Source organism: Emys orbicularis, chromosome 2, assembly GCF_028017835.1.
Source record: "Emys orbicularis isolate rEmyOrb1 chromosome 2, rEmyOrb1.hap1, whole genome shotgun sequence".
NCBI lineage: Eukaryota > Metazoa > Chordata > Testudines > Emydidae > Emys > Emys orbicularis.
In genome coordinates this window covers 219,835,042-219,857,005 of record NC_088684.1, presented here as the reverse complement: position 1 = coordinate 219,857,005, position 21,964 = coordinate 219,835,042, and the positions used below count along the sequence as shown (strand labels likewise).

At 41.7% G+C, this 21,964-nt stretch overlaps 1 protein-coding gene across 1 annotated transcript in view; it reads right to left on the bottom strand.

Moving 5' to 3' along the window:
* Positions 1 to 477: 477 nt before the first annotated feature.
* TOPAZ1 (testis and ovary specific TOPAZ 1) overlaps positions 478 to 21,964 on the bottom strand; it is a 101,959-nt gene continuing 80,472 nt past the window's right edge. The window contains exons 15-20 of the mRNA XM_065398416.1: positions 15,337 to 15,437; positions 13,429 to 13,594; positions 12,284 to 12,448; positions 8,333 to 8,536; positions 5,319 to 5,502; positions 478 to 697 (exon numbers count right to left, since the gene is read on the bottom strand). Coding sequence (XP_065254488.1) covers positions 478 to 697; positions 5,319 to 5,502; positions 8,333 to 8,536; positions 12,284 to 12,448; positions 13,429 to 13,594; positions 15,337 to 15,437 — 1,040 coding nt within the window. The remainder of the gene's footprint in view (positions 698 to 5,318; positions 5,503 to 8,332; positions 8,537 to 12,283; positions 12,449 to 13,428; positions 13,595 to 15,336; positions 15,438 to 21,964) is intronic.

The window sequence follows — 21,964 nt, the reverse complement described above, 5'->3', positions numbered from 1 at the left end:
AGGCCCTGTGTCCTAGTGCACTCTCTCCTTCTACGCAATTGCTTGAGAAAATGAAGTATCTGACTTTGCTGTACCCAACCAAAGAGTGAGAACTCTGTTATTCTCCGACACTTCTAATTTCTCAGTTGGAAAAAGGAAATAGTTAACTGGAAGCTGTGGAGGATATTCAACCATATTCAGAGCATTTCTGATGCCAGTCACTGGAGAGTAAAGTGATTCTAGTGAGGTAATCTATGCAATGATACTTGCCTCAAGAAAAATGTTATTCTGTTCCTATATTATCATCTCTGAAAATCTACAAACATTCCAAAAACAGTTTAAGATTTGAAACCTTATCTAATACAAATGTTGACTCTTACAATGAATCAATAACAGTCTGAACACAATGGGAACTATCTATTGATTTATTATTTTCAACAATGATTACTTCAACTATTACAAAAAAAAAAAATAAAAAAAAAAAAAGGTCTTTACCAACTAATGACTACTGAAAAGCCAGACCTTTCCAGCCCATTTCATATTCTCTTTCAGCCATTTCAGAGCAGAATTATGTTCCAAACTGTAAACCTGTTCCATATTAACATTCATTGTCATGTGCTTAAGAAAAAGCTTTGGATTAGATATACGAGCAGCTTGAATCAGTCTCTCAACTGCTGCTTGATAGTCATCTTTACTCCGCACTTTTTGTTCTTCAGATCTGCAAAAGAGTTTTCACAAGTACAAAAATCATTCATTGATGGTTTTCATTTATTGGCATCAAGATTACTAAAACAGTAAAAAAATCCTGGTGTTCATATTTCCTAATGCAAACATTGTAAACTGCTAGACACTGACAGCTGATTGAAGTTTCTGAACTAAGTTAGCACCTATCAGAAAAAGTAAAAAGTAACACATTTAAAAATACTGGTGCTTTCAGGCATTTAACATCTCAGTGACAAATGAGTCACAAGCTTCCACAACAGCATACTCCATCAGGAGTTACTAGACTCCGGAGTGGAAGAATTAGAAACAAGCGGTAGAGCATCTTAGGCACTGACCTGGCAAGAACTTGGGCATACCTTTGACTATATTTACGGTACATAAAGTTAAAGGATGTTCTTAAGAGCTTTCAGGACAGAGGCCTTATTTATTATTTAAACCTACAAGAGGAGTTACAGTAGTACAGACTTGAATCTGGCTATCTAGCTTGGGTTGTAAAGTTTTACACCACCAACTATAGTTTTTAAAAAAATGATTTGGTATGTCCCATGTCAGTAGCAGATTTTGTTCTACTTCTCAATAAATGGAGTTTCTGCTTAGGGGGCTCCAACAAGCTGGAAACTGGATTGCTCCTTTTCCTTCTGCCTCAGGTAGCACCACCTGTGAGCTGAGAAAAGACTGCCACTTTTTTGTCCTCAGCTAACAACCTGATCTCACTAACCAAGGACTGATCAAGAGTTCTATTATTTATCCAAGACAAACTGCAAAACACAAACTACAAATACATATAAATAATGTAAGAATTTTAACAGAAAATCGTAGTTATAGAAAAGCGTTTAAGTCTTTAGCTCAATGCCAGAGGCAATAAATTTCTTAAAACATCCTCAGTGAAGGAGGATGAATCCTGGAAATAATCTGGTTGATATGGTTGGTGATTTATGGACAAAGATTGCCAGGGGAGGGCAGGAGGAAGCGCTCAGAAAAAAGTTATTCATTTTCTTGTAACAGTTGTTCTTCAAGACCTGTTGCATATGTCCATTGCATTAGGTGTGGACATGTCCCATGCACTGGTGCAAGAGAGTTTTCTCTAGCAGTACCTGTAGATGTAGCCATGCCTGCACCCTGATATTCATAATACCCTGAGCCACGTTATAAAGATCAGAGTCACCCTGCCCATCCTTCAGTTCCTTCACACTGGACTTTTAGATGATAGACTCTGATACACTGGGGAAGGAAGATGGATCATGCAATGGCCATGTGTAACATCTCAAAGACCAACAATTACCCAAGCACTGTCCAATAGAGGTGGGGCTAGGAGTCTTATGGGAAGAGAGATTGCAGAACTGCTTTCCCCACATTCACATCTTCCATTGATGTGGTAGTCATTGCATAACATCTAGAAAAGGTGTAGATGATAGGTTGCTGTTCTGCATATGTCCACAACAGGCCTAAGCATGAAAACAGATGGACCGTTTGATGGACACTTCTTTTTATGTGCTGATGAGAGTGACCTCACCCCTTCCAGTCCAGGTACAGATATACTTGTACATCTCAATGGCAGAGATAGGCTGCTACCACCACCATGTATTTGGTGAAAACATTCAGTGTGGCTGACAGGCCAAATGATAGAACTGCAAACCGGAGGTGGTGTTCTTCTATGAACGTTAGAAATGTCCTGGGTCCAGGGTGGATTGGCACATGGAAATAAGCATCCCTCAACGATCTAGTGAAGGGATAATAGTTGTGAGGGAAACCATATGGAAGTAGCAAGAGTACTGAGTAGGCACTTCTTCTGTGCTCTCAAAGAATGTAGAGTCTGCACTTCCTTGCTTTAGTAGACTCATGAGGTGGATCCCTGAAGGGAGACAAGAACTGCAGAGTATATCCTGATGCCACCATGCTTAGCACCTAGTTGTCTGAAGTGATGAACTACCACGCACTTAGGAAATGTGACAAATGAGGGATGACAGAGTTTGGCATAAGGCTTTCATAGGCTACATAATTACCTCATTTATAGGGAGAGCAACCTTCCATGATGTAGCTGGGTGTAAAATGTCTGAGTTTGTGGGGATTTTCCTCTACAACCTTTATCTGTATCCCTAGAGATGTAGCCATCCTTTTTAGGAGCTCTTGGGAGGATTTAAAATCATCTTGTACAAGAAAAGATTACTCCAGTTTTAGGGCCTCCGACAGTGAAATGGACAAGATGTTCAGAAGAGTCCTCTCTGAAGCAGGCAACAGGCAGTGCTGATCCTTGGTGCCTTGCAGAAGCTTGATACCAACATCAAGCTGTCTATCGGTACCACATGCAGAAATGTTCTCCCCCGGGGACATGTGTTTCCATAGTGTGGTGGTTGCCCAGCACCAACTTTGAATGGTCTTTTGGTACCAGGTGAGGAGACTTCTCTTCTTGGGAACCTAGTTCTGTAGTGCAGTGGAGAAAATGATCTAGATGCCAGAGGCATTCCTCACAGTACCTAGTAGGGCCAATGATGGAGTTGGTATGGTACTGGAGACCAGTCGCATCTAGACCAAGCACTCCATTCTCTCTATCTGTTCTTGTCAGGATGACTCCTATGTTGTTACTATTGTTACTATGACGGGGCGATGTTCCCTGAAGGAAGCCCTGGATTCTCTGAAGTGGGAGATGTAGAAACCCACTTCAGACTCTGAGGAATAGTCCGAAGGCCAGGATGGAGCAGTACCAGGTGTTTTCATGGGAGATTGGGACAGTGCTCTATGAGGGATCTGCAGTACCAGAAGCAACAACAGGGGCTTCCTAGCTATCAGAGCAGATCAGTTACTGTTTGTCTCAGAGTTAGCATCGAGATTGCTTGAAGTGGTAAAGGACTTGAAGTCACTGATGCTGTAGCAGATCCCAGTAATGTGGATTCCCATGTGCAATAGGCTTGGCAAGGCACTGTCAGTCTGAATAATCAATGAGAGGAGTTCCAAGAGGCTCAGCAGATCCTTCCCAGCTGCATATGTCTCTGTGGTGGTCAGCGCCAAAATAGACTTTTGCCCAATTGTGAGCAGAAGTGATGGCTCCAGAGTGTTCAACGGGGAAGGAGTTGGCCTTGACGGTCCCAGCACAGCAAGTGGAGTCAACAGCTCTGGGCTGGTCAAGCTGCTACTAGGATTCAGCACTGGGAAGCAGTAGGCCAAAGGGTGCACTCCACCTTTGGTACCGAAGTGGCTTGCCTCTACAGTTGAGAAGTCAAACACTGAGGACTTAAAGGATGTGGAAGTTGTCCGCTTCTTTGGCTTCAGAAGCTGAGGGTGCTCTAAGTGCTTGTGCCCTTCTAGGACTATCCCAGCAAAGGGGATCCCCCTTTGTCTCTATCCCCAGGTAAGACATGGGAAGCACTCCCGGATGGGGAGGAACTCCCTCTAGTTGACTGATGGCAGATGAAGAGCAGCGTCCATGAGAATGTACCAGAGGTGCTGTTCTCTCTGCTTCTTAGTTCTTGTTTTGAAGCCCCAGCAAACTGTACACCTGTCCCTGATGTGACCCTCACCCAAGCACTTCAGGCAGTGAGAGTGAGGGCTGCTCATGGGCATGTTGTAACACCTGAAGCAGGGTTTGAAGCCAGGGTACCTTGGCATAGGTTCCCTTGGTACTGTGTGGAGCCTGGCATCCACCTACCATGGACAATCAGGAAAAGAAAAAAAAACAAAACAAAAAGAGCTCCAAGGACCCCAAAATGAGTTTCACTAACAATATAAACTAACTAAAAATGGCATGTTTGCTGAAGGAACGAACAGACAGCATGCTACGGCCACCAACCATGGACTGTAAGAAGGAACTGAAGGATGGGTGGGAGTGGCTTTGCCCTTTATACCCTTAGCTTGGTGCATGAGTAACACCAGAATACAAAGGTGGCCACCTCTGTGGGTACAATTAGGGAAAATTCTCTGGCACCAGCACACAAAATGTGCACATACCTAGTATAATTGACATACACAATTACTTGAAAAAGAAACAAAGATTACCTCAAGATTACTGGTCTTGGGAACAAAGTGAAGGTCTAAGTTAGCAAGAGTGGCAGTGGAGTCAGAGACAGAGGGGACAACTTTAGTTTTAACTAAGGAAGCAGAAGAATTGAGGAGAGGATATCATCTGTTTACAAGGGCTCTCCAAAGCTGTAACTAATGAAACATTCCACACAGAGGCGGCCAAGGACAGAGGGTTGGGATATTCTGTAATAGAACAGAAAAGGTGTTTCTTTGAAGAGTGTTAGTATGTTTTCTGATTCAACCATACCTTTCTATATGCTTAACTAGAGGACAATATTTTATACAATAACATATCACGCAATCCTATTCTTTTTGATAATATGGTGCATTGTTACTATGTTGGACACGGTGTGGGGTATCTGGTCTCCCTACTTGAATCTGAAATCACTATTTTTGTTTTGTTTTTCTAAAGTTCTTGATGTACATATTTACTGCCCTCTGTAACCAGAATAAAAAAAATGTTAATTTTTCTTTAAAAGGATTTTCTTTCTCAAGCACAACAGTGAATTAAATGCATGAGCAAACTTTTTCTCTTCCAGATATTATATCATCATACACTGAGAAACAGACATAAGAAAAGTACTAAAAATTGACCAACTAACCTTTTCAGTACTATCTGAAGTGTCTGATTGGTGGCACCCGGACTCTGAATATTACTAGCATTTGAAACTAGGAATATTTCAATGGCCAGCAACATCTCAATCTCAGACATGTAAGAAGGAATCAGTAAAAGTTTGCGGTATAAATTTCCCTCTAGCGGTGGGTAGCAACCCAATGATAAAGCACCTGACAGTGGAAGCATAAATGCAAAAGTTAGGTTGTTACCATTGAACTACTACCTATTTTGAATGTGTGTGTGGCTTGAGATGTGGGGAAAAGCAAAAAAAACCCCTAAGTATCTGAACAGACTTTTTGTCTACAATGATGGTCACCATAGGTGCTGACTCCATGGGTGCTCCGGGGCTGGAGCAACCAAGGGGAAAAATTAAATGGGTGCTCTGCACCCACTGGCAGCCAAGCTCCCCTGATCCCCCCGCCCCACCTCCTCCTCACCTCCTCCTCCTCCCCTGAGTGTGCCGCGTCCCCGCTCCTTCACCTACCTCCCAGCGATTCCCACTGTTTGGCAGCATTAGCACGCTCTGGGAGGGAGGGGGAGGAGTGGGAACGTGGCACGCTCAGGGGAGGAGGCGGGGAAGAGGTGGGGCCGGGGCGGGGATTTGGGGAAGGGGTTGGAATGGGGGGGGGGTCGAGCACCCACAGGAAAGAGGGGAAGTCGGCATCTATGATGGTCACTGAGGTCTTTACTTTTTCAAGGCACTAAACTTTGAAGAAAGTAATTTCACACAGGAGTTTAGTTCATTTTCTTCCCCAACACAGATTTTTAATGCAAAATCCTGACCCCATTTGCACTTGGTATGCTTACCTATAAATAAATTATGCCTGTGGAATTAATCTGCTTTCCCCCAAAATACCATGGATTCAGCATTTGTCACAGAATTCGCCACATACACAGCATTTTGTTTTGTTTCCCTGCTCTATGCAGATCAATTTGCAGTTGCCTCCAGCTTACTTGCTTCCCCACAAAAAGGATTTAATTGGATTACAGTGCACATTCCCTTCACTTTTTTGTGGAGCTAGGCAAATGGAAGATCAGATTCTCGTGGGGGAATTCTGTGCCACTGCGCAACGCAGAATTTTTCAGAAATTAATGTGTTTTGAGCAGATGGGCTGTAGTGCTGCCCCTAGGGGCCACTGGACCCAGCAGAGCCCAGCTCAAACATAGAAGACACTGTGGGGAGGGGGAGAGAATAGAGAGTTCCTAGCAGATTCAGTTCCCCATACACCCTGAGGGAAGGAGACAGCAGTGTGCAAGAAACGCCACACAAACTGGGGACTGAGCATCAGGCTGTTTTTCCCTCTGGATCCCTGGGCTTTGGGGTGTGGGTGTCTGGGCTGGGGGGGAATGGCTGGGCTATGTGAGGGAGAGGTGTGGGTGTTTCTGTGTGTATCTGTATTGTTACAGACATACTTGCTGACAGGTAAATTACCAAAATAATTGAAACTGGCATGATTATGTAGTGTTATTTTGACAAATAAAATTTGCAGAATTTTGAAATGTGTGGTGCAGAATTTTTTTTTTTTTGGGGCATAGAATTTCCCCAGGAGTAATCAAAGAGCTAGAGCCTAGATTTCAGCTAGCGAGTGGGGAGAGGCAGAAGGCAGCAGGTTTAAAACAAATAAAAGGAAGTTCTTCTTCACGCAGCGCACTGTCAACTTGTGGAACTCCTTACCTGAGGAGGTTGTGAAGGCTAGGACTATAACAGAGTTTAAAAGAGAACTGGATAAATTCATGGTGGTTAAGTCCATTAATGGCTATTAGCCAGGACGGGTAAGGAATGGTGTCCCTAGCCTCTGTCTGTCAGAGGGTGGAGATGGATGGCAGGAGAGAGATCACTTGATCATTGCCTGTTAGGTTCACTCCCTCTGGGACCCCTGGCATTGGCCACTGTCGGTAGACAGGATACTGGGCTAGATGGACCTTTGGTCTGACCCGGTACGGCCTTTCTTATGTTCTTATGTTTATGTATGTTAATCTCCTTGTCATATATTGTTTTTAGTGTCACATTTATGAAAATTATAGGGGGGGGGTCAAAGCTAAAGTTGGGTGCCGAGGCATAATTTTCATGGGTGATAGAAATGAAGAGGGAATATGAGGCATAAGTAAAATGGATGCATCCTTTAAATGTTAATTTTCAGAGCTTTATATTTGTGATATTTTGTATTGAAATAGAATTATTTTATGAAAATATATTTTCAGGGTGTTAGGTAGACTCCATTGATTCACATTTTCAATCTTAACTGTTTTCTATTGAAGTTTTTCTTTACAATAAAATAATGCTCAACAATGAAGCAGACAGGATTATTTTCTTCTCTCCACCAAAGATGAGGCTGATAGTTCCATGATGTACTCTGCCAGACTGATGTCTTTTAACTCTGTATAGATTGAACTGTATAAACTTCTGATTTTACATATAAACATTCTATACTAGGGAAAAATGTAAACACCTTTACTCTATTTAATTTTCTGAAGTCTCAGGGTTAGCTCCTGGCTCCTCTTCTACACCACCACCTCCAAGTAGGCAGGAAGATATTCTATCTGCCTGGTTAGTAATTCCCCAGGTAAAGAGGAATTCCCAGCTGAATGTGTGCTCCACGCCACATCCTCTGGCCTTGGTATAGGTTTGTGGCTGGAGTACTGGTGTGCTCTGGTGATCCCTGAGTGTCAGCATGGCCCCCTAGGGGCTGTTGTAGCCTGTGCCACTTAGAACTGCCGTGAGGCTACTTTAAGTTTCTCTCTGTGCCTGTCCTGTACCTCAGAGCCACATTTGGGGACCTATACCCAGCCCAACACCAGGCATAGAAAAGTTGTCTATGGGGTCTGGCCCTCAGTTTAGTGTGCTAAATGTCTAATATTACTTTTCTAATTGATTTACTACAAAAATGTATTTGATTTCCAGTAGTATTCTTACCCATTACTTCCCAAAATATTAAGTTCTTATGAGTATAGCTTATTCAAGTATCATAAGCAGTGAATAAGATTTCAAGGGAAACTTACTTTTGTAATAGATCCTGGCTTTAAGCCACAAACAGCTCCTTCCCAATGCTGTAATTAATCCTCTAATTAAAGTAAAATCAATGGGAATGTTCTTTGACAGCATAAAGTCGGTTACAGAAGAAGATATACCAAGGCCCTTGCTCTCAATACAGGCATCTAGAAGTTTGTTAAAAAGAAGGCTGTACTGGGAAACATCTACAGTGTCTGAAATGAAAAGAATGTTAATTTTGGAAATCAGTCAAAAGCAATCTTAATTGCTGGATATCTTCCCAGTACTTCCTATAAAAATAGCAAAAGTTCAATCTCTTCAACCTTAAATCAGAGCAGTTAGTTTCAGAAAAAAAACGGTGAAATTTAGAGTTAAATGCCTTATGATAATGATGCACTTGCCTCCCTGTTGGAAGGTCTCTTTGTGCAGATCCCAATGACACACATTCTGTTTACATTGGTTTAAAAAAGTGTTAATAGATCAAGTGATAATTAGTTTCAGTTTAAAATAATTTAATGCTGAAAGCAAAAAATAAAATAAAATAAAATAAAATAAAAAAGCCTTTAAGATGACACTGAATTCTGATGGTGTATTGAAAACTGATTCCTAAATACCATGTTATGTTAACATGCATGGAAATAACATTTCCACACTGAGCAATAATGCTATCATTCGCAACACTAAATGTCTTTTCAGAGCTATAAAATAATATTAAGGTCTGGAGAAAGGGTGTTTGAATCCTGTTGAGCAGTACAGGATCCCTACATCAGTCTTATCCTTCAGCAGAGACTTGAAGTACTGGGGGCTCTCCATGGGGTTCAAGAAAGGAAGAAGCAACTGGCAAAAGGCTTTGAGCACCAGCAGTAATAGAGGAAGAACTCTCCACAACTTCCTATGCCTTCCGGGCTTCAAATGAAGAAACCCCTGCTGTGCTTCTTGGACAGCATTAGGACCTGGTGGAAAGACTAGGGAAGGAATTATTCATCCAAAGGACTCTGCTCCTCCCCATTTCAGCCCAATATGCCTTGTTGGGCTCTTCAGCCTCCCAACCAGGATGGATAAAAAACAGTGATTTAAAAAAAAATAAAATAAAAAAACTGGATTTTTTTGATAAAATGCTTTTTGAGGGAAAAACCTATCTAAAGATAGTTTTAATTAAGATATCTTTGAGCTATAATGTATCATGGAATAGGGACTACAAATTCTAATTCTATAATATGAGACAATATATTCGTGTAATGTTTAAGAAAAGTTTTGTAAATGAGTTCCAATAGTTCATGGATTAGGGACCCAATCTTATGGGGTTCCAGGGGCTTCTGTATAGATTATTTAACTGATTAAGCAGCAGTTCTTCAGAAAAGGAACAGGGGATCACAGTGGATGAGAAGCTGGATATGAGTCAGCAGTGTGCCCTTGTTGCCAAGAAGGCTAATGGCATACTGGGCTGCATTAGTAGGAGCACTGCCAGCAGATCGAGGGATGTGATGATCCCCCTCTATTCGGCACTGGTGAGGCCACATCTGGAGTATTGCATCCAGTTTTGGGCCCCCCACTACAGAAAGGATGTGGACAAATTGGAGATAGTCCAGCGGAAGGCAACAGAAATGAGCAGGGGGCTGGGGCACATGACTTACGAGGAGAGGCTGAGGGAACTGGGCTTGTTTAGTCTGCAGAAGAGAAGAGTGAGGGGGAATTTGATAGCAGACTTCAACTACCTGAAGGGAAGTTCCAAAGAGGATGGAGCTCGGCTGTTCTCATTGGTGGCAGATGACAGAACAGGGACCAATGGTCTCAAATTGCAGTGGGGGAGGTCTAGGTTGGATATTATGAAACACTATTTCAATAGGAGGGTGGTGAAGCACTGGAATGGGTTACCTAGGGAGGTGGTGGAATCTTCATCCTTAGAGGTTTTCAAGGCCCGGCTTGACAAAGCCCTGGCTGAGATGATTTAGTTGGTGTTGGTCCTGCTTTGAGCAGGGGGTTGGACTAGATGACCTCCTGAGGTCTCTTCCAACCCTAATCTTCTATGATTCTATGATTCAGGAAATATATGTTTGCTGATGATGTTTTAAAGCAAGTTACACCAGTGAACTGGTGGAAGTCACTTAAGCACTTGGATTCAGAGACTGTTGCAGTGATAATCTCACTTTTAACAGCAATAGCTTCTTCTGCCGGTGTAGAAAGAATATTTTCTTCCTTTGGAAGAACTCATTCCAAATTGAGAAAATGTTTGGGACCTGAAAAAGCAGGAAAGCTTCCCCTCCCCCCCCCCCAGATTATGAACCAATAGGAAAATGAAGGTGAAGACGACTGAGTTAGTTGCAGAAGTCAATATTTTAAGTTTAAGTTTCTTTTGTTGACCTGGCTGACATAGTCGATTTAATTTTTGCTGTTTTTTAAAAAATATTTCATTTAACTATTTTAGTTAACACAATTTTAACAAAAACAAACCTAATTTTAAAAAACTTGAATGTTGAACTAAATTCAAAAATTCATATGCTTGTTTTGTTAAAATATTATGTTTGCTATTGAAGAAAAAAATCCAGAATACATGACGTCGTTGTTTTAGTTAAATGAAACAATTTAAATAACTGTCTGGTGATGTTCTCCTCCTAATACAGCATGGCAAGAAAATCCTCTAAATATTAATGATTAACCTGTTGAATTGGACATAGTTCACCTCCCAATGACTTCATAAATAGCTGCTTCAATTAACCTTTGGTAAGTGAAATAACCAAACAATCATTCATTTTCTGATATAGCTGTAAAACTAATCTGAAAAGTTTTCAAAATAAATCACTTTAAGAATGTATAGTGTGTACCTTCTAAAAATGAAACCTACATCTATCTCTGAGTTGTGAAGAATATGTATTAAGGTTATAACCACCAACAAGAATGCACTTTTATGTAGAAATCCATGATTAAATCAAGTCTTCCTGACTAGTGATTTAAATCAAATCCACCCTGCTCCCAACAATCATAGTTAGAATGGCCAGCCTAGGTGGGGAGGGTGTTGAAAGATCAGGTAAAGGTAGGAGACTTCATTCCCCAGGTAACTGAATGGGGCTCAAAAAGCAGTAGGATAATGACAGGGAAGATGATGTAGGATTTCTTAATTCCAGTCTATCAGGGATAGAGAATAGGAGAAGACAGATAGGGAATGAAAATCCCTTCTTTACACCCCTTTACACTGCCTCCTATTGCTCCCCAGTACATGTGGGTGTGCTGAGAAATGAAGATTCCCTTCCTCACTCCCCCCAACAATCACTAATAGGCTGTTCAGCTCCTTGGTGGATGCCATAGCTCTTTGAGGCTTGTAAATCTAAACAGGCATGTCAGCTGAATAAGCTCTGATGTGATGAGGTGAAAGTGGGAGGGGGACTGGGAAATGAACACCTTTCCCTAGATGCTATTCAAGGAGTAATCGAGCAGTAGATCTTCATCCCCTACTTCGGGATCAGCTGGGTACAGGAAGGCCAAGGGAACAGGATGACAGGGGGAGTGGGGAAGGGAGTTTTCAGGATGCAGTGGGTCTGGAAGAGCTGTAGGTAGTGATAATAGGATGGTTACTAATGTGATATCTATCCATCTTAGAATGTCCCTATTCCATCCCACTTAATAGACTGCCTAAAATCTTTACGAGATATACAGGAATGGTGCTCCATTTTCATGGACCTCAGGGAACTGGGACTGGCTAAGAATATGGGGGAAGTAGGGGATGGATATGGTAACCCAACTTGCAGTTATTTTTGTTTGGATTATAGATTTAAGTATAGTCATCTATATTATTTTTTGAATTGTCATGTTTCCTCTGAAGAAATAAGAGTTCTAAATCTGCACTGCTCTGCAACACATCTTAAAAAACTGAATCAGAAAATCAGATAGGATAGAAACCATGTTTAGTAGTACCAGATTCTCATCTTTTAATTTGTTGGCTCTTAACACTAACTTTTCTTACTTACCACAACAATTTTGGAAACCTGGTAGATTCTGCAAAACTCCAAATGCTTGTCTATATAGATTCTCGGTCAAACATTCACATGCAATTGCACACAGCAGGTTGTGTCGATTGAGGACATCCATTCTATCGCAGGGCCACAATGGTGTATTTATTATCCATTCTGACTCTGAAGTGAAAACAATAGAATTGTTTTGAACTAAAAATGGGAATAATAAATAGGCTATGAAACCCGTACTGAATACTGACATGGAAGAGGAGTTTCAAAACTTCACAGAAAAATGCATAATTTAAATTACCAAGTTTTTGTTAAAAACAAATAACAGTTTCTCACAAATTTGATTCTTAGAAGCTTTATTCCTTTAATCTAGGGTAAAAACACATTAAATGTCATGCTAATGAAATTGGCTCTTTTTCAATAGCTTGCTTCTTTTAAAGAGAGTCATAACACTCTTCTATCAAGAATGATGTGAAATACCAAATTTTGGATCCCCACTTTCTCTCTTTATTGCCTCACCACCTCCCTTGTTCTCTCTGACTTCTGTGCATTCTCTTTTTTTTCAGGCTCAGGCCATATGCATGCCAAAAGTGCAATGATTACAGATTGTTTTATGGTAAAGTGTGAAATAGAGTACACTATTCCAATTTTAGTTAGCACTGTGCTTCTGGACCAGAACATGTCACTAATGTGGCTCTTGAAAACTTTTGGTGCTAAACGTCAGTTGGTGTCCACTGGGTTAAAGGAGACAGTCTAACAGTCAAAGTACACCCCGGACAGACAGGTTATCTGTCTTTTTCCAATACAATAGCATGGATTTGGTTTTTTTATTAAAAAAACATATGCTAGGTTTTAACTGAGTTTAGTCTACTGTAAAAGATATTTCTGAAAATAATTCCCATTTTAATTAAGATTAAGCATAATATTTTTTATCTGATCAAGAATAGTATTGGCATTTAAGGCAGGTCACATTTCCTTTTAGCGCTTTCAATATTAGTGTATTTTCTATAATCTAATGTGTGGAACAGACTATAACCTTGAACTAAAATATTTCACAAAGAGAACGGTTTAAAAACAAGCAAGTTATGTTTTACCAGTATATTATATACGAGTTTAACTACAAAACTTTATTCTAATAAAAATAACATTACCTCTCAATACCCATGTTGCTCCATCCAGACTTCCACTTTTAAGGAAGATTTCTGCAGCAGCATTAACAATTTGGCATCTTGAGGCTAACCTTTCTGGACCAATAAGTCCCTTCAAGCTTGTGAAATGAATCTGCAGTTCATGTAGTTTATCCAAAACCTTCCTGCCCTAAAGCAAGAGGAAAAAAAAAAAGGTGCAAATGGATGTAGCAAATACATAATATTCAATAATTAAGCTAAGTGCAGCAATATTAGCCAACTGTTCAGATTCTATGACCAGGTTTATATTAAAAATAAAATCAATTTTAATACGTATTAAATACACCTCTATCCCGATATAATGCGGTCCTCGGGAGACAAAAAAATCTCACCGCGTTATAGGTGAGACCGCATTATATCGAACTTGCTTTGGCTCCCCCTGTTCCTTGACCACCCCCTCCAGAGACCCCTGTCCCTAATCACCCCCAGGACCCCACCCCCTACCCAATCCCCCTGCTCCCACCCTTATCCACACCCCCCCGCCTCCTGACAGGCACTTACCGGCAGCGGCGGGAAGTGGAGCAACGTGGCCCCAGCCTGCTCCACTCTGCCACCTCCCAGCCACGGCGCTCCGCTTCCCGCCACCAGTGAGTGCGGGGAGGTTGGGGAAAGGATGCCCTCCGCACTCACCAGCAGTGGGAAGCGGAGCGATGTGGCCCCAGCCCTCTGCTTTCCTTGCCCCAACCCCAGCCGTGTCGCTAGGGTGGGGGGGGGGGGTCGGGGAAAGGTCCCGCACTCACCTGCGGCGGGAAGCAGAGCGGAGTGGAGAGGGCTGGGGCAGGGCTGCTCCGCTTCCACCGCCGCCAGTGAGTGGTGGTGGGGGGGATCCCTTCTCCCAAGCCCCCTCCCCCGAGCAACACGGCTGGGGCCGGGGTGAGGGAAGCGGAGTGGGCTGCTCCTGGCCCCCCGCTAATCCCACAGGCCACTCTGGGACTGCGGGGCCCCCAAAATTGCCCCCCCACAGCTCCTGCCTCCTAAACCCAGGGGAAACCCCTGACCGCCTCTGAGACCCTCTGCCCCTTATCCAGCCCCTCGGCCCCGGCCCGGGCCCCTTAACATGCTGCCCAGAGCGGCGTGTCAGAGCTTTACCGCGTTGCATGCGAACCCGTGTTATATCGGGTCGCATTATATCGGGGTAGAGGTGTATATGTTTTAGTAAGTTTATATGCAATATATATTAATTTTAAAACACAGAACTTCTCATCTTTTCAAATTGTTTAATTGATAATCTTAGCGATAGTATGAATTGTGATTCTACTCTGAAAAGTGACTATGCAAAAAACATACCTCTTCTTGATTGTATCTGTTACACTTCTTGTAATTCAGTCATATTTGCTTACTTGATCCAACTAAAATAAGTTTTTACTGCTTTTTACTACAGGTAGCACTACAAACTGGATTTTGTTCCTTTTTGTATATCAACAGAACTATTTACTAAGGTGTATCAATTGCTTCTGTGCAAACCTGCTAAAGAGTTGAATTGCACAGTAGTCATTCTGGGCATAATTTGGCCTGCAGAATCTTTATTTAAGGTGGTGATGTGCAAAGAGATAACCCAGCTTGATTCTTGCATCCCTGCTGAGTTTGCAGAGCTTGAAGTTAGGAAAAAACATGTTTTTATTTCTGCATAGTAATATGGGACTCAGATGCAATAAGTGCAGAACCCCTACGACAAAAGTAGAGTCACTTTTTGAAGTCGAATGGCAACTAAGATGATCTTTTTGAAGGTGTATCTTTAAGTCAATTAAGTAGGATTGACAACAAATATTTCTTTTTCAAATTAACCTTTTCAATTAGAGAAATCTTGGTGTTTAAAATTTAAAAAGAATTGGCACAGTCTCCCCATCAAATTATTATAACCCAGTAAAATACCTTTGACCATTGCTGTAGTGTGTGATAAGAATACATTACACTGATCCCAGTCCTTCCCAGGAAATCTTTGTCTGCTTCATTATATTGTGGATTTTTGATAACTGGGGGCGGAAAAAAAAGATTGATGACTGCTATTTTCCAAATCCTGGCATAGGGCTTTTTTTTTTTTTTTAAATGTAAGCTAAAGAAAATATATGTTCTGAAAAAAACTATTTCTCAAGTATATAAGATACATTTTTTGAACACATGGCACTGGGCACAAGTATTTCTTGTTATGTCTTAATACAAAAGTTAAGGTAATTAATCCATTAACATTTTAATTCAAAGTACATTGTTTTATTCCTTCACCCATGACAATAAGATGCCTGAATAAGCAATGACAATACAGAACAAGTTTTTGTTTTTAAAATGAATTTTGTGACTCTAAAAGCTTACCGAAATGGCCTTACTGGGGAACGAAGTCCAGCCACAGAACTGGTATAGAATGGGTGTTAGTATGGCAGACTTCTCCATACTATGCTACCAATCTGCCTCAACTTCATTATGGAAATAAGCCTGTAGGGCAGAAAAGGCAGTCCAGGCTCCAAGCATAACCAAGATTTGCTCTGTGCCAAGGCTCCTAACTGTAATAGTGATTTTGTGATATGAAACTGTGAATTTGGACTAAGACCACAATCATATAATTGACTTTGGTTAGTAACAGTCCAGGCTAGATTTGAACCAATAACCGAGAAAGACAACTATTTCACTGTCAACATCCTGAGCGATCCAGTTTTCCAGAATGAAAGTTCCGATAGGAACAGTGCTATGAACAGGTAAGAGAACAGGTGAAGAGGACTAAGGTACTGAACTGGAAGATATTTTTTAATACATAACTCTTACGAAGACCTTTAGCCCTTAAAGGATTAAACAATTCTGGAAATCCAAATATGAAGTTAAACTAATTGCCATGTAATCTTGTTAAACAATTGTGTGTACAGGCACAAACAAATACATCTAGTAGAATTTTCAGTTTTAAAAGGAAGGTTTTTTTCAAATAACCCAGAATATTTAAATTACCATTACTGAATCCCTTGTGGTCAGGAATCAAATTTTTGACTTAATTTATCATCCGCAAAGACAATATGGGGAACTGTTACCATGAAAAAATAATTTAGTTGAGTAAAAAACATTTTTTCAGCTTAGTGAATTTTGAGATGAACTAATTTTTTTTTAAATGAGACATGTTTAAGTTTCCAAACCAATACAAGAATGTTTGTGTAAACAACTTACGAATAAATATTTTAAGGATTTTTGCAAGGTTTTTACTTGCAAAGATCTGAGGTCAGAAATGTGTGCTTTAACTTGCTGCTGTTGATGACAAGCAAAAACAAAGGTTACACACCTGTAAAAGGAGTTCTTCAAGATGGACTCTGCATCTTCATACTCCTGGGATACTCCAACCAGTGCAGCCTGAACAGTAAAGCTCTAGCTAGCAGTAGCTGTTGGATCACTCATGCACTTCCATCGCCTCCTCCCCTCAATGAATGAATGTTTCAGGGTGAAGGTATAAAGGGGTGTGGCACTCCAGCCACCTCAGTTTCTTCCCCTATGACAGGACTCTGAGGTAGTGGAGAAAATCCCATGAGTGTGAATACACAGAGTCCATTTTGTAGAACACTGGTTCAGGTAAGCAACCTTCATTTCTCTTTTGAATGTCCTTTGCATATTCCCACTCATGGGATAAATTAAAAAGCAGTACTCTGATCCAGGATGGTGGGACCACAGAATTCTACTTGAACAAGGACCGCAGAACTGCCTTGCCAAATTTTGCATCAGAACTAGATTCCAAATCTAACAAGTGGTGTTTAGTAAAAATGTGTACTGAACTCCATGTTGCTGCTCTATATAACTCTATTAGAGGAATGTATCTAGAAAAAGCCATAGAAGCTGCCTTCAATCTAGTACAATTTAATTCCCTGTGGAAGAGACAAACCTATCAATCTATAAGCTTCATAAATACATAATTAACCATCTTGAGAGTGTTTCTTTTTCTAACAACTTTACCCTTCTAGTTTATTGCTTACGAAAAAAGGAATTTTAAAGATTGTCTAAATTGTTTATTTCTGTCTAAATAAAAGGCTGAAGTCCTTTTAATATCTAGTATATGTAATTTAGCTTCCCCATCCTGAGCATGAGGCTTGGGAAAGAATACAAGTAAAATTATAGACTGATTTATATGAAAATCCAAAACTATCTTTAGTAAAAACCTTGGGTGTGTATGTAAAATTATCTTTATGAAAAACAATAAATGGTGGATTAGCCAGTAAGGCATTTAATTCATTTATATGTTTTGCTGAAGTGATAGCTATAAAAAAACCACTATCTTAATAGACAGGTGGAACAATGTATAGTTTTCCCAAATGTTCAAAGGGAGATTTAATCAGTTGTGAAAGCACTGTGTTCAAATCCCAAGATGGCATAGGGTGTCTTATTAAAGGATATACATTTAGTAAGACCTTCCAAGAATCTTATAGCTCTTTCATGAGTAAAAAGGATTTATTTTCCATAGCTTTATGGTATGCTGATATGGCTGAAAGGTCAATCTTCATGGAAGATAGTGAGAAACCCACTCTATAATACATATTCTAATATATAATTAATGGATGCTGTATATAGCTCTATATCATACATGGAAATCCACAGTAAAAATCTTTTCCATTTATGACTATAAAACATTTTCATGTGGACTCTTTTCTTGAATTTATCACTACATTTTACACCTTTAACGAATTAGACTTTTCTATCAATCCCAGAGTTTTATTCCCCGGGCCATTAGATAGAGATACTGAAGATCTGGGAGATAACACAACAAGAAGGGATGGTCTAACAAAACTGGTACAACGGCAGAAGTTCAATTAACCCTCTGGACAGGCAAATTAAGTCCAGGTATCACAGTTGTCTGGCTCATGCTGGTGCTATTAAAATTACTCTAGCTTTGTCTTATTTTGTTTATTACTCTTTAAATGAAGAAAAATGGGGAAACACATAACTTAATCCTTGACCCCAATTTATTAGGAATGCATCCAACACGGAGTCCCTGCTCTCAAACAAAATCCGATGCAAAAAAAATCTATTATAGGATTCCCCCACAACCTGAAAAGGTGTATTACTACTTTGTCCTTCCAAAGACCATTCTTGTATTTGAGCAGTCAACCTACTTAGATGACCTGTAAGGATATTTTGTTCCCCAGATACATGAATTGCTGTTGGGTGAATGTCTTGTTATATATTGTAGGGAATGAGCCCTGCCTTGTTTGTATTCAGAATGCATGCATGGCTGTAATCAGTGGGTCTTTCTCCAGAGATTAAGATGAGAATCAAGGATCTTCCTTTTATGGGAGAGTAGGGTCTGAATACAATAACCAAAACTATTACCCTAGCTGATGCAACCAAAGAATCAAATGCAGCCCTTAACTGATTTTTAGCAACATTCTGCCCTGCCATCAAAAGGGCATTTGCTAACCTTCTATGCTCTTCCAGTGGAGAACTGAGGAATGACGACTTTCCCCCCCACAGATGATGCTGGTAACCAGCCATGAGAGATCTTCATAATTTTAAATATGCACACCTAACATAGCTGAAGGAAACATTTTCCTCACAAATATATTGAGTCTTTCCCCTTCTTTATCAGGAGTACAGTGAACTTGGACAACTTTCCATCTATGTAGCACAGCCTCCATCATTAACGAAGTAGGAGATGGCAGAGCATAAAGGTATAAACATAGCAAGACCTTCCTGAGGGAATTGGTATAATTTGGCAGTCTTTTTCGACATAGGCAGCTGAGGGAGCATTCCAGCTTGTTTTTGCTGGTTGAAGCCATCATTCTAATAAGGGGAATGTTACCCTCAAAATATCAAAAAACAGGTGAGAATTCCTCGATACCAAAGGAATATTTAATGTCTTTGTCATGCAATCCATAATTCATGAAATGACACCACATCCTCTGATGGTGGTGCTGCTGAAGTGTTGCCCACATTTTCCCCTAGAGAAGGCAACCCCTCCAAAGTCTGGATCTGACTCTTGTATCGCTACTAATTCCTCCTCTTCTAATAATAACTCTCTTACCATTGTAGACTTATCAGAACTTAGATGCATTGGTGGATATGTATCCTTCAGATCTGACAATATCCTCTCAGTACCAAACTGGCAAGTGTCTATTGTCATATAGAGAAACATGCTGATAAGGTGCAGGAGATAGCCAATGATATCTGAAAGGTGTACTTGCCAGTCAGGCCAAAACTCCATACTCAGATCAATTGGACATTTCTTTGTCCATATGGATCTAGAACACATAAATGAGGTTGTTGAGAATACTTTTTCTCCAGATCAGATCACTGAGCTGTATTTCTTCTCCAATCCAAGCCCATTCTCAGTTCAGATGGAACCAGAGACTGCAATCTCCTTGGTTGAATAAAGGAGAATAGAGAAAAAAATCTTTTCTGGAGACCCAGAAGGGGTCTTAGAAGGCAGAAGCAGAAGAGATCCTGAGTTCTTCAACTCTTCCTCTCTGCCTTGGGGGAGAATCTAATTGAATCGGTTGCAGCAAAATGTCCAATTTTTGCTCAACTGAAATACATGGGTTAATTACCAATAGAGCTGAGCCAGATCCAGATGATGAAATTGTGCCATAACAACTATTTGTTGCAGTGCTGTGTCAATACTGTCTACCACTTCCATATATTTTTTCCTGCCTCAACGGATCCTTACCTCATGCTTTCGGAACTGGCTCATCTAGATCAGACGAAGAACGTCTGACTCTATCACAAGAATATGTATACTGCATACGTTCCTTGAAGACCCTCTGGTCAGATGTCTCTCTCTCGCATGGACTGGCTCTTCAAAAGAGGCTGACTCCAACGAGGATTGAGCACTCATGCTCTCCATAATAGCTGTGTCCCTTTGCAGTGGGCTGGCTCTGGAAACAAGGTGGAGGATTTGTACCAAGGTGGAGGATCTGTCCTTCTTCCTTACAGACTTGCTCGGCGCTGGTCTTTGTTTGAAGCTTGCTTGGTTCCATATCGTTTTGCTGACCGTGCTTCTTGTAATAAAGTCACCTGAAATCTGTTCTGTCTCACCTTTGTTGCTTGTGTTATGAAAATAAAGCAAATCAAGCATTTTTAAAAGTGAGTGTCCTTCACCCAAGAGCCAGGCATGTGGCATGTGTGTCAGATGCCAGAAATAGAACCAGACGTAATACACCTTTTTAAGACTGGGCTTTTTATTCTTCAGTTTCATCATCTCAAAACCAAAATATTTACAACCAAGTTAATCTGTTTTGCGAACAGGGGCTGCTAACAGGGAGTTTCGCAAGGGAGTTCTCCAGGTGAAGGAGGAGCAATACAGCACCCTTTTGGGCGGACAGGGGGCTGCAGACGGGAGTTTGACAGAGGGAGGCTTACGATGGTTAGGAAGACCCGCAACACCTGTGCCAGCACTGCTTCTGTCTCCTCCACCTGCGCCTGTGGCCAGACAGAGCGCCTGAGCATGGATGCTTCTACCCAGATCCTGGTGTGGTTTTGCAGAGACTGTAACTTGCAATTTCCACTTACTGATATCCAGGCTGGGGGGACCATCCAATGTGAAAGGTGCCTGCTGGTGGAATCTCTCAGGCAGCAGGTGGGAGAGCTACAGGAGGAGGTGGCTAGGTTGAGAAGCATCCGAATCCACGAGCAATTCCTGGACAGTGTCCATGTGGAGACAGCTGAGGTAGCTGTCCCAGTGCACAGGACTGCTGATACACCAGTGGTGGAGGAGGAGATGGCTCAGGGTGGACACTGGCAGCTGGTTACTTCTGGCAGCAGGCAGTGCTCCACCCCTGCTCCGAACCCTCCCGCTGTGGTCATAGGTAACCGTTATGCTCTTCTTGATACAGGAAAGAAGGCATCACCCCCTACAGTAAAGGAGGAGAAGCCTCGTACCCCTAAGGCTGGGAGGTCTGCTGCCACCACTGCGAATAGGAAACGTAGGGTAGTGGTGGTCGGAGACTCTCTGCTGAGGGGGACGGAGGCGCCCATCTGTCGCCCTGACATTTCATCTCGGGAGGTATGCTGCCTGCCGGGAGCCCGTATCCGAGACGTTACGGAGGCACTGTCGAGGATTATCCAGCCCTCTGACTACTACCCCATGCTACTCATCCATGTGGGCACAAATGATACTGCGCGGTGTGACACTGAGCGGATCAAGAGTGACTACAGGGCTCTGGGAGTACGGGTGAAGGAGTTTGGAGCGCAGGTGGTATTCTCTTCGATTCTTCCTGTCAAAGGTAGGGGCCCGGACAGAGACAGATGCATCATGGAGGTGAATGCCTGGCTGCGAAGATGGTGTCGCCAGGAGGGCTTTGGCTTCCTAGACCACGGGATGCTATTTGAGGAAGGACTGCTAGGCAGAGATGGCGTTCACCTTTCGAGGAGGGGAAAGACCCTATTTGGACACAGACTGGCTAACCTAGTGAGGAGGGCTTTAAACTAGGTTCGACGGGGACAGGTGAGCAAAGCCCGCAGGTAAGTGGGGAACATGGAGACCTGGGAGATGGGTCGGAAACGAGAGGGAGTGTGGGCTATATTGGCAGAGAGAAAGGAGGGTCAG